This window comes from Zeugodacus cucurbitae, chromosome 3, assembly GCF_028554725.1.
Source record: "Zeugodacus cucurbitae isolate PBARC_wt_2022May chromosome 3, idZeuCucr1.2, whole genome shotgun sequence".
NCBI lineage: Eukaryota > Metazoa > Arthropoda > Insecta > Diptera > Tephritidae > Zeugodacus > Zeugodacus cucurbitae.
Genome location: NC_071668.1, coordinates 15,137,065 through 15,153,330, shown reverse-complemented (window position 1 = coordinate 15,153,330; position 16,266 = coordinate 15,137,065). Strand labels below are relative to the sequence as shown.

Sequence of the window (16,266 nt, the reverse complement as noted above, 5' to 3'; positions counted from 1 at the left end):
TTTGGTCCGATTATTAAAAAAAATATTTTAAAAAATTTAAACGTCAAATTAGTCAAAATATATCTTAAACTCTTCATAAAATACCAAAATTGACTATAATATATACCAAAATGATATAAAAATCAAAATTTATTCAACTATTCACTTCCTACATGTAGCACTTTCTCAACTTAAAGCTTCAACTCTCTTAAGAAGCTGCTCATATTTATTTCATACATTTCACTTCCTTCATCGATTTTCGCAACAACTCAACATTGATATCATTACACGCTAGACACTTGTAACATTAACATACTGGCGTTTGTAAGGTTATATTTACTTTTTAAATCCCAAGTATTTATGGTATTTTCTTAAGCGCCTGCTGGTATGCTACGTTTTATTTATTTTCTCAGAATACCGCCGTCTAACTAATAACTGTATGCCGACATAATGTATGTGTGTGCATATGTAAATGTGTTAAGCAACATTTTATATATATAAATTATATTATATATATATGTTTGTTTGTATGTGTGTGTATCACGTGCATACGCGTTTATTTCATTTGTCGAAGCTTACAATTTTATGAAGGTTATTAAATATACTCGTACGCGGCCTGTGCTCGTCTGCTAAACGAGCTGCTTTTCTGGCGTACGAATAATAGAGATTGACGACACCAAGAAATAACGTTGTCAAACATAAACAAACAATTTCGCCAATATAATATATATGAACAGTTGTATGTGTGTGTGGGTTTGTGTGTATGAACAAACACGTAGCTACTTAGTGGTATATTTTTATGTATTTTTTTTGTGTTTTTTTTTGCAATTTTTTTCTGATAGCAGATGATACAAATTCAGCAACAACAACAACAATGTTATAGGTATTTCGTTGGTTTTGCGGCGGCGAGTACCGGTGTACGCAAACGGTATAAATAAAATAAGCAATAACTAAATATTGTCTGAGGTCAGGTTAGGCCAACATTATTATTTTGATTTTTTTTTCAATATTGTTATTATTATTATTACTTTTTCGTTGTCTTTCTTGCAATGGATGTAGATATGTAGATATGTGTGTGTATGATTAACTTCGTTTGAGGGAATATTCATTGAAATGTTTGTATTAGTATTAGTGTCTGCTTTTATAGCGTTTCTTTAAAAATATGTCTGTATGTTTTTAGTTTTTAGTGTTTATGTTTTGCTGCAAACATGCTCTTAAGCTCTTTGAGCTCTTGAGTACTAAAATCACTAAACACTTGTTACCCAATCTATAGACAAAACTTGGAAAATATAAGCATATGAGTAAGGTCAACTTTAATCTTCATTTTAATGCGTTTTTTTCCTAATTTCTTGCTTCACTAAATCCAATAGGATTAGTCGACAAATGGGTGCCGGATATCCATAACATATCCATAGTGTATTTCCGAAATTAGTCACCTGTCTAAAGGTTTTTAAATATTTTTGAATGAAAAAAGAAAATGTTTCTCACTCATGAACCTCTAGTGTTAATTATTTATTCTTTTTAAAGAGAAATAAAGTTTCCATCTTATCATTATTTTAAAGAGAAAGCAATATTTTTTTCATAGGAGCATTCTAATGAAGAATCAATATGGTTGATCTAAAGCAAAAGTTGCAATAATTAAATAATGAAAAGTCCCCGATATCAAAAATGTGTCATTAAGCAATAAATAACGGTAAATTTTAGAATTTTTTTGTATCAAATAGTAGACATAAATCCCCATACTTAGATAAATATTTCTAGCAATACATATTCCATTAAGGCCATTGACATTGAATTTCACCCTCAGCAGCTGAAAGCCAGACCTTGAAAAATCAAGAGATTATCGTAAAAAAAGTTTTTAATTAAGCTTAGGTTCTTTAGTATTTCAATTCTCAGTTCTCTAAGTTAAGTTGAGAGGTTTTTATATGTGAAGGGGGACAATGCATTCATGTGTTTGTAAATAATGTATATAAAATGCATGAAACTGGTACATTTTAATATATTTTTTGTAAAAAAAAGCTTTTAATTTCCGAAATGTGAACATTTGTTGCGCCTAAGGCATTGCAAAGACTGGTGGACACTTCATTATGATTGCATGTGAGCTTAGAATATGAACAAATATATAAATGAGAATACAAAAACAATATCTACAGGCTTACTTATTTCATATGCGAGTTTACTCTAGTACTACACATGACTCATATTTAGGCAAAAAAATTAATATTTGCGAAATTGAAATGCGAAAAAGTATAACTTTTAATCTCTATATTAAACTAGTACTAAATATAAGATTGTAAATAAATTTTTTCTAAGAATTTACTTTTGGTTATTGAACGAGTCAGTAATCAATTATAAATGTACATTATTTGGCTGGCTGAAAAGTGAGGCAAAGGGGACCTGATCGATATGTACATATTCATATACATATATTCACAATAATTGCCTATATTGTATTAAGAGGCATATTTTTTTAGACTAAAATTAGCCAAAATTATCTTATCAGTACTCGGCGCCAAAATAATATGATAATAAACCGGGAAGAGAAAAATATAGCACATACATACATATGTACATGCAGACAAAGCTAACCATATGCCTCGTAGCAGCAAATAATCAACACAATAAAAGCTATTTACGCCTATGGTCTTCCTATTAATGCAGCGAAAAACTGTGTCAAATGATTATTTTTGCAAATAAAACGAAAATAAAATTTTATGTGCTGGTTTTTTGGCAAAGACGATAATAACCGTATGGGAGATATGAGCGTATGAAAGTCATTAGAAATATAGTTATGTGCATAACATTATGCAATTTGTTTGTGTTGTTGAAGTATATTTATTGAAAAATAAATGGCAAAAAAGCGGAGTGGAATACAATTTTATTTTTTCATTTTAGAATAATTTTTTATATTGATTTAAAAATATTTTTTTTAATATTATTTTTTTTATAAAAAATTGTTTATAAAAAAAATTTATTTACTGTTTTAAACGCATAATAAAAGCTAGAAATTTATAATTATTGACAATTTTAGGCATAAAAAAATATTTAAAATATAAAATATTTTTTTTTAAATATAAAATATATAAATAAAAATAAAATATAAAATATTTTTTTTAGTAAATTAATTTTAAATTTTTTTAATTTTTTTTGGATTTTTTAGTATATCACACAACAATTAAATTTGTTAAAATAGTACCTTCCACAACACCATTATATCAATTTTTATAATTTAGTTATCAAAAAAAAATGTATAAATAATAGCCCTAATACTAATTGAATGAATACTCAAAGCAACTTTGAGCTTTTATTCACTGTTATTTTTATTAAAAAAATGGGTTTTATTATATACGGGTACTCTTTCGGCATAGGATCCACCAATGCAGTTTTTTCTTCAGTTTATTTAATGTCAAAGCTATTGCGAATAGGACAGAGTATAGAAAAGTCATATACTAGATAAGAATAGGCAATAATAGTGCGAAATCAAAAAAAAGCTTAATATTTATCAAAAAAATATAAGTATATGACACCTCCTATGTATATACTACGAACACATCTACATTTTTAAATATTTATATCAGCGCCAGTGCTGTTGTGGTGTGATTAAACAGCTCTCGTGATTTGCTCGACACAAATAAATATAAGATATTTATAGTTTGTTAGAATTTTGGGTTTATATAGTATACACATGTACATAAATTCAGATGTTCAATATTCAGATGTTATCAGACATACATATAGAGTACATCATACGCACTTGTTTATTCAACACTTAAGTCCTGCCTCCCTACCTTCTCACCGCGTTATTGCCTTTGTTATTTACTCATACAATGAAATAAAAAATAAAATAAAAAAAAAACAATAATCAAAAAAGCAAAAATTATGCAAAAAGAGAAAAATACACGAATTTGCCGACGACTTTTTTCGTCGTCGTCGTCGATTATCAAATTGACCCACTTATTGTTGTTGCATTTAATAATGTGAAGGCTACAAAATTTGCTAAGGCATAGAAATATATGTATATACTAGAAATGCGAAAAAAGTAAAAAAATAATTAGGAATTTAACATTAGAACGAATTAAAATTAAATTAAAAAAGAAACAGAGAGAGATTGAAACAAAAATGTAATCAAAGCAACAGAAAGAAGCAAGGAGGGATTCAAGTGATTTGATAATTTTTGGAACTATTTTTTTTGTTGCGATTCAATATGAAAATATAATTAAATTAATAAAAATAATTTTATAAAAAAGTATAAAAATTAATTAATAAAGTTTAGATTGTCTCAAAATTTGCAAAAAAAAAAATTAAAATTGAGTGTGAAACCTTTCCAGGTGTCTGCAAGATTTTATTATAATAATTTAATAGTTTCTGAGTTATACACATGAAAATATAGAGAGGACGGAGCCACGCCCATTTTATATTTTTTTAAACCCCCCATGTTTCCTACCCTTTTAACAGAAACAAGTTTTTTTGCGCTTCTAAAACCAAAAAACAATTCTTGTTTACCGTTAAGCAAGTTATTATAGCATTAGAAAAAACACTAACAACAATGGAGAAACTATAAAATTAAAAGTATAAATATCAAAAGTGAATCAGCATGCAGAAGAGCGAGCTTATATATGTATACATAAATATTAGTATATTGTGATACTATCTAAAAAGCATATGCATGAAACTAGTATATAATGCGAAAGAGAGAAGAAATCAATACGGAAGTGCGCATTTTAGAAACCGCAAGTGTTATGCAAGCGAGTTTGCCAAGAATTCGATGTGTGGAGATAACTATATCTTGCAGTGGAGATCAACATACATACATACATGTATTTATATGTATTATTATTCTTTCTTATTGTTGTTGTTTTCACTGTACCATTATATATCGCAGATACATAACAACCACCTTCGTCTGTATACTTATTTGTCTTTCAAACTCTGCTCAAGTGCATTGATAATAAATTTTCCCTACTTGTTGTTGTTGTAGTGAAGTAAAAGACATATATACTATATACAAAGAAACTAAACATGTACACCCTGCCATAATAAATATTGCAGCAGTCTCAAAAAACACGAAATGTAACATGTCACATTCGTTTTCACTCCCCCGCTACACACACACGCACACTTGACTCAACTCATCACACCACAAGGAGTTGAGTGAAACTGTGTACAGCTGCTCAGCGGTGAAGATTTTCCCAAAAGAGTGTAAAAGAAAATTATATGTGGAAAGCAAGTAAGACAAATTGCTGCTTACGTTTGTAGTATACATAACTGTAAGTGTATATGTACCGTTACAACGCATACATCATACGCCCCACACCTCAACAACGCATAACTTTTACCATTTCATGTCTGCCCTGCCTCCTTCTATTTATTTATGTTTGTATGTATCTTCCTACTTTTCTCTCTACTACACCACTTCTTCCTTGTCTTCCCACTTGCGGTTGTTGTCACCAACATCAACGTCGAACGTCAACATCAATATCTTCTACTCCTTAAGTAAGAAGTTTTGCCATGTAATACTCAAAACCAGCCACGTACCATGGTTGGTGGTGGGGTGAAGGTGTGTTGTCTAACTGCCACTCAACTTTTGCGGTTTTTCTTCATTTTATCTGGCACATTTGGGCAACAACAAGTGTCCCATAAAGAAATCAAGTTCAAATAAATAATGTGTCATGGAACATGTAGAGAAGATAGATAGGAAATTGTTACAGTGTGTCGCAAAAGTAAGGGAACAACGAAACATTTTGCGAAGAAACGTGAAGAAAGTAAAATAAGAAAGAGAAACAAGTAGAAAATATATTTATTTCTGCTTAGTTAGGGATTCTTCTTTATGCACCTGCCACCTAACTTTCTTCGGTGAAGCACTTTTCATATACAACACAATGTATACTTTTGTATATATGTATCTATCTATATAAGTATGTATTTAGCAACATCTTGTCCGTAATCAGCAAGTAGATATCTGCCGGTGTTGTCTTGGTCACAGCTGCTACTGTTTCCAATTTTATCAACTTTTTTGTCTATTTCTATTGTCTTCTACTGCGTTATCAACAGCCACCCACCCACTACTAAGAGTCTCTACTACATTAACTTCTGGTTGCTTTATTGCTCTGCTTCAGCTGTCTTTATTCGAACCCACTTTTGACTTTTTCACGACTAAGGAAATCATTTGATGGGGTGCTTGGCTTTCTTTTGACTTACATATACATATGTATATGTATATATTTCATCTATATATGTATATACTGTTATATATACTATATATTATGCTTCATTGCATTATTCTATATGTCTGTGTGTTTATCTTCTTTACTACCTTGTCATTTCCACGCCCACTTTCATTTCCATATATTTATGTATCTTTAAGGATGTGTGTATATAATTAAATATACATCAATATATATAAAAGGAAATGAATGTATATATACATCAATATTTATATTACGTACATATGTACTTATACTTTATAAGCATCGATGTGTCGGCATTTGTCTTGATTTTATGGGTTCAAGGTCTTTAGTTCACGACATGGTCGGGTTGGTTGCCCTCTTACCGTATTTCACTTTCAAATGCTACATAATTATATACATATTTATATACGATATATACGAACATTTGTAATGTAAACGACATTAAATAAGGTCGCTGAAGACGTGAAGTTCAGTCTCAGTGTACTCAGAGAACAGATGTGTATATCTAGATATATATATATATATAAATATATCCTTTACATATAAATCCGTACATATGTACCGTTATTATGAGTTTCTTCAACTGATTGCAACTCTTTCGATTGTTAAATATGTGTATCGCCAAAAAGTATGCTAAGAATTTTTATTATGCTTATGTAATAAGTCGATATGTACATATTTGAGACATTCACATATTTGAGACATCACATAAGTATATATAGATCAACAAGTTGGCAATAAATCAAGAGTGAAATAAATATTCTGAACCTTCCTAATAGTAAACAATAGAAACAATAAGGGCAAAGAAATATTTAAAGCGCCTAATTGTAGACTTTAAAATCATTAAAATTGAATATTACTGCTAGACTACTTGATACTTCAGAATTATTATCCAAAATGTAAGAAATAAAAAGATACAGTTACAGTTAGTTAGATACAGTGTTCAGAATAATATTCCAAAATCTAAGAAATATAAAGAGAGGCAAAGAGAGGACGAGGTAAAGATCGGCGTCAGAAACAAAATTTAGTATTATTTTGAACTATTCTTTTTGATAATTGTTAAAAAATGTTCAAACAATTTCAACTCGAACTAAAAGCAGTCGAAACTTCGGACTACTAAACTATAACATTTTATTTTTTTGTGTTATTTTTTAATTAATATTATTATATGATCTATAAAATATCTAATTCCCTTCTTTTTTGACTTTCAGGTCGCGTATTCAAAGCACATAAATTAATATTGGCCGCATGTTCGAAGAAATTCGCCGAATTGTTCGAAAGCACACCCACAAATGGACAATGCGTTGTCATATTGGAGGCTACGTCCTCCGACAATATGGCCGCACTGCTCGAATTTATGTACAAAGGTGAAGTGCATGTGTCGCAAGAGGCTCTAAACAGTTTTCTGAAATCTGCGGAAAATCTGCAGGTAAGCAAGAAATAAAATTCCACTAAAACGGAACCAATGGAACTCTTAAAAATCTCCTCGATTACAGGTCAAAGGACTGTCCACAGAAACTGGCCGTTTGGCCGCACAACAGGCACAACAACACATCGATGCATCGCCACTCGACTCGCCCACCGGCCGACGCAGCATGCGCAACAGTCTAAGCGGTGCTGGCAGCAGTGGTATCGGCAGTGCAGTCAGCAGTATAGGTGGTGGCATACCCAGTGGTGCCATTATCGGTGGCAATATGGCCGCTGCAATGGCGGAACGCATTAGCAACAGTGGTAACGGTAGTGTCAGTGGTGGTAGTGGTAACGGTTGCGCCGGCAGTAATATTATTAGCGGTCCCGGTAGTGCACATTGTAATGCCACAGCCAGCGGTGCTGGTGGAGCATGTGGTGGTGCTGGTGGTGGTTCGGGTGGTATGGGTAGCGGCGCTGGCGTTGCGCACCATTTGAGCAGTTCGAGTGGTAATCTGAAACAGGAATGCGATTCACTGATGCAAAGTAGTACCGCTGCAGCGCTGGCCGGCGGTATACCACCCTATGTACCGCCCATCTATCGTCCGATTTCATTTGAACCGCCACGCAAACGAGTACTCCGCAGTCCGTATGCCGAACATGAGGTGCGCGGCAGTGTGCTACGTGACGGCTCAAAGAATTCCTCATCGGAATGTGCGAGCCCTATCAGCAAACCGCCCTATCATCGGCCGTCGTCGAGTGCATCGTCGAATGCACCAACCGAGGCGGACACAATGCAATCGGAGCGAACATCACCGAGGTGAGTGTGCGGCAAAAAGGAAGAAATGTTAAAATCCGAAGTGCTGTAAGACTTCATTGTACAGTAGGGATTAAGGATCTATCGGTAATAAGCTGAGAGTTTAAGGTTTTTTGTACTCTTCTATTTGCAGCCGTTATGAGAATCACAGTCCTGGCGCCACACCTGGTAATGGCAATGTGCCGAGCAATTTATCCGGCAGTCTAGAACGAACAGTGAAAACGGAACGAAACAATGGCAGCACACACGAGGCTAACGATGATGACCAAAGCGAGCACGACGAATCGATTGATGTGAGTTCATCTTGGGTTTTTATGAATTTCAAATGAAGGTTTAATGAATATTTTACTTTTCTACGACAGAATGGAGCCGAAGATCTGCGAGTGAAATTGGAAAATTCCAACTATTCGCCGCCACCGCCACAGCCACCTACCTCGAACGCATCATCCACAACACCATCCGCCCTTTTGGAGAATCTTAAGCATGTCGAAGCTGGTTTGCCGAGCAATTTGGCAACGTCTATAGCGCCCGAGGATATGTTGAATGTTTGGAATGCGACGAAATTGAATAATAAAAACAGTGGCATGGTCAATACAGCGGACGGTAATAAGAATATTGAGACTTTACTTAAGAAATCCACTAACCTAACCTTAAATAGTGTAAAACTTTAATTTTCAAGTCCAACTAACAACTTAAGTGACTCAAAGAAAGCTTCAAAATTTATTTAGCATACTTTCACGCGTTCTATAAATACTTATTTTTGTCAATCCAACTAATCTCCCTCTTCTTCCCCCTCATCACATTTAGGTAAGAAGCTGAAGTGCCTGTATTGTGATCGCCTCTACGGCTATGAAACAAATCTACGCGCACACATCCGCCAACGTCATCAAGGCATTCGCGTCCATTGTCCCTTCTGTTCGCGCACCTTCACCCGCAACAACACCGTGCGTCGGCACATTGCACGCGAACACAAACAGGAGATCGGCATGAATGTGGTCACCGGCGGCATTGTGCCCGCTTCCGTCGTCACTGCGGCTACGGCGGCGACCGCGAATCACTCGCAATAGGATGCGGCCGCAACAGCGGCAGCAGCAGTAGTCATGAGTGCGCAGAAGGCAGCAGCAAAACAACGTAAACGAAAATCTTTGAAAATGGCATTAGAAAAGTGTATGCAACGACGCGACGCGGCAGCTAGCAGTGGTGGCAGCGCTAGCACCAGCAGTATCGCCGTCGTTGGCGGCAACAGCAGCAGCAGCATTGGCAGTGGCAATATTGGCGAAGCAGCAAACGTCAGCAGTGCCACTGCTGTCGGCGTTATAGCCAGCACGTCCACACGTGCGGCTGAGGAACGCAAACAACAGCAACAGCAACAACTCGTACAGCAGCAAATCGAGTTGGAGCAACGAAAACAGCAGCAACATCAGCAACGTAAGCAGCGTCAAGAGCGACGGCGTCATAGTACCGCGCTCGGACGCAGCGCTAGCGAAAGCAGCGCAGTGGTGGAACAACACGAGGTCGCAGTGGCGCCAGCGACAGAGGAGGGAGAAGAAGAGCCCGGGACCAAACGTGGTAAGCAAGAGGTTGCAACAACTGTGGAAAGCACCACCGAAGGTGATACCTCATTTATGGATACCACCGGTAGTAGTTGCGCCACTACGACCACGGCCACCGACACCTCCACCACAAGTACCACCAACACCACTAGCGCCCACGAACGGCACAACAGCACCATCGATTCATCCACCGATGAATTGGCTGACACCACTGTGGAACGTTTGGATACAACCAGCGAAATCGAAACCGATACGGATGAGTCGCCAACAACCACTGGTGCATTGGTGGTGGCAAATGTGGTGACACCCAGCAATGCGGGTAGTGTAAAAGAAGACACCACCACTGACACCGACGCTGATGCTAAAGAAAATGTTGCTGATACAACACCAACCACAACCACAACAACAGTGCTTGCTGCACCAATTTCAGCCTCTAATGAGGCTGAGCAAAACCCACCGGTACAAATGGAAGAAGCTGATGAAGAACACGAAAGCAAAGACGTCGTGCCCAGCATCAAGTCCGAAGCTGCTGCGGACGCGGGAACGACTGAAATGCAGGTGACCACAACACAAACAACAGAAACAGAAACAGAAACTGAAAATGCTGATAATGCTAATGCCAAAGCAAAACCAACATCTACAACAACAACAACAAATGCTGCTGAATAAATGTTGTTGTTTGTTAAGAAAAAGTAAAAAAATGCCAGAATGTCGATTGAGTAAGAGTAAGAACATGAAAAAGAACTAAAGATTTTCGTTTACGCGCACATAAGAAGATGAAGTAGAAGTAGAAGAAGAAAAACAGAGACTACTGTTGCAACCGCTGTTGCGCTCGGATGATGTATGTATATTACAAATTACAACAACAAAACAAAAGTTTATGATTAGAAAAACAAAAACAAAAAAGTTAATATGCAAAAACAATAATTATAATGAATTAATAATTAATAATTTTATGAATTAATTATGAAGATGATGATGTTGAAGTTTGCGTGTGTGTTCTTCATACTTGAGACACACAACAAGCTGCTGTGAGTTAATTTAAATTTACATTTTATGATGGATAATGAAAGAAAGAAAGAAAACACAAAAAGGAATGCAAGCGAAGCCGAAGTAAGCAAGATATTTAAAGCAAAAAAATGCAAGCAATTAGCCTGAAAACAAGTGATGAAAAGCCAGTAATTTTTTTTTTTTCGCAAGCACACTGAAGAAAGCATGAAAGCAAGCAAGAATTTCATATTTTTTTCGTTTTTGTTGAATTTGTAAAAAAAAAAATATTTTTTATGTATAAAAGCTTGAAAAAATCCGTCAAACTTTTGCAATTGAATTTTATGTTCACCGTAAGAAGCTATACTTGCAATAAATACAACAACAATTGAATTTAATTTGTTAATTAGTGCAAGAGGCAAGCAAAATAGCCGTTAAAAAGCAATGCAATGAGTAACAAATAATAAGTAAACAGAAAAATATACGACTGAAAAATAGTTTTCAGGGTGCTACACAGTTAAATACAGTTAGAGAGTGTACGTTGAAGTATGAAAAAATATAAAAATAGTTGAAAATATATATTTTTGCAAGCAAATAAATATTTTTGAAATGTTTTTTTTTTTTTTAAGGTTAATTATATTCTAACCTAAAAATTCTCAAGTGGTAGTAATGAATTTCGATTTTAAATCATTAATTTAGTTTGCTTGGCAATATATTTCCTTATAAATTTAATATTTTTATTATAAAAACATTTGCTACTTATTTGTTTTAAGTTTTATAAAAAAAAGCAGTGTTACCAGTGAATTTAATTTTTTATTTTTTTATATTTTTTTTATTTAATTTTTATTTTTTTTATTTTTTATTTAATTATTATTATGAAATTTTTATGTTTGCAAAAATATATTTTTTCAAATTTCTATTTTTTTAACGAAAAAAGCATAAACATACATACCGCCATGTATCACAAAAACAAAAAAATAACAGTAACTCAAAAAGTATTAAAATATTTACTGGATCGTTTATAATTAATAGCAAACCATAGATAATTTTGAAAGCTCAAAGTATATACAGCAAATAATGCATTTTTAATTAAACAAAAATAACAACAAAATTTGCAGAAAAAAATGAATGTAAAAGTTTGAACGTTTTTGATTGGTCTTGATATTGATGTATAAATCAGCAGTGTATTATATATACAAATATATATATTTCTTTTTTTATTAGCAGCATAGAAAAACAATTTTTTTCAACATAACCTAAAAAAAAATTTTTTTACTTAACATAACCTCCACAAATTTTTTTTTTTGCATTCAAACAGTCAATATCGTAATGGCAATAGTCCAGCAAGACATAAGCAACAAATAGTACCTTATTTAAAGTGTGAAATTGTAAAGTGAAACTGTAAACTTTACAAACGCAACAACCGTAACCAATTGAAGGCAATAGTTAAGAAATAAGTTAGCAAACAAACAATAAAAACAAAACAATAACTTGAAATAGGGAAAATATTGAATACAAAAAAGAAACAAGCAAAAAACAGTAAAACATGAGTCCTAAAAATTGCAAAGCCAAATAGTACAAGTTCAACAAATTTTCCCCACCATACCAGACAGACGAGACACTCAAGATGCGCGTCGGTGCTTGGTGGTTGAAAAGAAGGAAGCGCATTTTTTCAACTAAAAAAGAGAGTTAATTTTTTTAGTGTGTGAATTTCCAAAAGTGATGCCATTGCAAATAATTAATTAAAGTAGTATTTTCAATATAAAATTGAAAAAAAGAGTTAAAAAATTAAAAAAAAAAATTGATAAAAATTTTAATTTTTGATTTCTGTAAAACACAAAGAAGTGCTTTTGAAACTTTACAATTAAAAAAACTTATTTACAATTAAAGGAATGTGTATGTGTAATAATCAATAGCTTTTGCTTTATAATTTACATATTTGATTTTTGTTGTACTTATAAATAATTGAAAGCGAGTAAAATTTGTTAAAACATACATATACTTACTTACTTCCCACGCCACAAGTGTCATTAAACAAGAAGCAACAACAACATTGAATATTTCTCAATACAATAAAAACAACAACAAACTACAACAACACCGCAAAGCACAAATAGAAAAAATAGAAAATAAAAACGAAATATTTAAGAAAAATACAACAACAAGCGAGACTACAACACACAATAGCATAGTTAATGAGACAATTAAATCAAGTTATACATATATACCGTTAATGTGCTCAAATACAAGCCTACATACACACACATACATACATAAATGTCACAGGTGTTTGAATGTGGGAAGTTGAAAGCGTTTGCGCAAGCTTTGATATTTGCACAAACAGGCTTGCTAGTGTGTCTCCTCTGTAAGAGATGTGGCTAGCTAGCGCTTTTTGCTTAAATATTCACGTGCGAAAAACGCTCTGACAGCCTCTCAACAACACCTGTGACCCATAGCAACCGCATGTACCTGCAATATTTTATGAAAGAAAAGAGTTAAATGATACAAAAACAATGTTGAACATAAACCTTATTAGTAAAAAAAAAATGATGTTTAAAAAAAATAGATTAAAATAATATTAATTCAAATGGGTTGGATAACTACATGCGGCGGGAGTTCAAGTGGCCAAAACTGAGTATCAGTTTAACTTTTGCTCAGATAATTTTTCAAAATTTCAAATTCGTGTGCTTTACATCTGTACATCGGTGCTTTAAGCTCACAAAAGCTACTTTTATAACTTCAAAATAATTCATTTCCAACATGAGGTCCACACATGAAGTCACCAGCCTTGCAAATTATCCACCTACTTTTCATTTTTCATTACATAACCTTAAAAAACACGCTTTTGGCTTGCAAAATCTCAAAATAATTAAAATTAAAATTTAATTTTTCATTTAGCACATTTCGGAAGGCAAAATTCTCATAATTTTTTTTTTTATAAAACAAACCATCTCAGTTAAAAGGTTAGGTTCTTATGAAAAATAAGAAAAAAAATAAAATATTTTTCATTTTCTATTAAAGGATTGGTAAATTGGGTGCCTATAAGTAAAAATAATAATGATAAATAAACTTTAAAAGAAGTAGTTAAATTTTTTATATAGTATACGCCTAAATAATATATACATATATAAAACAGGAGAAGAGTGAAAGAATTCGATTAGAGAGCAAACAGTTTAACACAATAAACCGAGAAAAAAAAAACAAATAGAAAATTGATAAATATGAAGTAGAAGAAAAACAGTTTAAAGAAAATAAACCATTCAAAAACGTTCTGTACAACTTTTTGTAAAATGTTTGAAACAAAAAACATATAATCGAAGAAAAAAAAGAACAAGAAAATGCAAAAACTAAGAGTAAAGAAAAAATTGTGAAACTGTTGCTTGCAGAAAAAAAAGCAAAAAAAGATTTTTGAGTAGCTTTCCAAAAATCTGACCGCAACAACAGTTTCGACAATTTTCATTGTACTATTTTTGGTTCGAATCAAAATTTTTCGTTTAGGCACACCTTTGGAAAACATTTTTCTCTAGTACTGGTTTTCGCATAACGGGAACAAAACGAGCAGCGCATGTCAACAAAACAACAACAACGTGTTGACGCTGCTGCAACAAAATTTCAAAATTCAAAATTCAAAAATTTCAAAAAATTGCAATTTTGGCTGAAGTAAAAAAAAAGAAAATACATACAAAAACAAGCAAACAACAATAGCGTTGGAACTAAAAATACTACTTGCAACACATTTGGGTTATTTATAACTGCAAGCAGGCGAAATATAAATTGTGTTTGGAGAATATGAAAAGTGAAATGTAAATTGAAGAAGAAAAAGAAAAAGAAAAGAAAGAAAGAAAAAAATTAGTGAAAGCAAACAGGATGCTATAAAATAAATTTTAAAGAAAGCAGAGCGAAAGTGTAAGAAAATTTTGATGCAAACAAAAAGTTGTTTCAATTAATTTATTCAAAGCGAGTTAAAGCAATAAAATGCTTACAAAATGTAAATCATCTTTTATTAAGCTAAAAATATAGTAATGCTATTGAAAATATTAAAATTAATTAATTTTAATTATTATGTCGGTATATTAAATTTATAAATACACATATATATTATAAATAGAGCAAACTTATTAAAACAAAACAACAAAAAAAAAACAGCATGAAATTTGAAAAAAAAAATTAAATTTAATTATAAAAAAACAAGAAAAATTTATGAAAAATTTAAATAGCAAACAGAAATCATTAATTTAATTAAGCAAGCTAGAGCCTTCTATGTAAAAAAAAAAACAATTTGAAAGAAAAACCGTGTATGAGTGTAAATTAACGTAAAAAAAGAAAGAAATGAAATTTTGATTTAAGGCTAACAGCAAAACAAAAGAAAAATGAAAATGAAAAAATTAGTAAAATTATTGTAACATTTTGCAAACAAAAAATTCGTATACTTACAAACATTTGCTTGATAATAAGTAAAATTTATAAATATTTTGCAACAAAAAAAAAACAGAGAAGAAAAATAACAAACCAATTGCAATATACAAACATACAAACATACAATATGCAACTTGTCATGCATTTGTATGCCACACAACTGTGAAAATGTCAAAATAGACGCGCAATAGACTAATTTTACAACAACAATAAAACAAACTACAACTACAAGCAGGGTGATAACAACAACAATAGACAATTTACAAACGAAACTTTACAACAAACAATATATTTTCAGCAACAAACAAGAAAAAATACCTATAGCAACAACAATAAGCAAATATTAGTAAAAAAAAAATATTAGTAAATAGTTAAATTACAGTTGAGCAAAGCTAACGAAACACTTGTATATAATTTAAAAGATACCGTTACTGCATACATACATACATACATATTTACACATGTAGTAAATTTTTTCAATACTTTTTTTTGCAATTAATTTTTTTTTTTTAAGTTCCGATTGTGAAATTTAAACCTCAAAAAACACCACCACCCCCCGCACCCAAATTTATATATATATTCTGTGATGTTGCAATGCTGACGCGGACTGCGCAAGCGCAGCGACGCGTGGCTTTGCATTTAAATATATTTTTTGTTTTTCGCTTTTTACAATCACTTATTTTATTTAAAAACCCGGTGAAGTGTAAAATTTTAACTTTAAAGTTGAATTTTATTTTGAGATAATATAATATAACGATTCTCTGTGTAGTATAATTCATAGTTCTGAGCGAAAAGAGAGTAACAGTTGGACTTCAAGCATACTTGAAAAACAGTACTCAAAAATACTTGAAAAAACTGCAACACAAAGAAAACACATACATACACACACCAATAGTCATTAGCAAAAGTATCGCAACAG

At 32.4% G+C, this 16,266-nt stretch overlaps 1 protein-coding gene and 1 long non-coding RNA gene across 2 annotated transcripts in view; one reads left to right on the top strand and one right to left on the bottom strand.

Annotated features, from left to right (window-relative positions):
* The window catches only part of LOC105216280 (zinc finger protein chinmo), an 84,114-nt gene extending 68,480 nt beyond the window's left edge, over positions 1-15,634 (top strand). The window contains 5 exon segments of the mRNA XM_029042883.2: positions 7,379-7,596; positions 7,664-8,394; positions 8,525-8,684; positions 8,754-8,994; positions 9,199-15,634. Of these exon segments, the coding sequence (XP_028898716.1) occupies positions 7,379-7,596; positions 7,664-8,394; positions 8,525-8,684; positions 8,754-8,994; positions 9,199-10,613 (2,765 nt within the window). The 3' untranslated portion in view covers positions 10,614-15,634.
* Positions 1-16,266, bottom strand: part of LOC128920100 (uncharacterized) — an 81,547-nt gene that overhangs the window by 51,420 nt on the left and 13,861 nt on the right. The window lies entirely within an intron of this gene.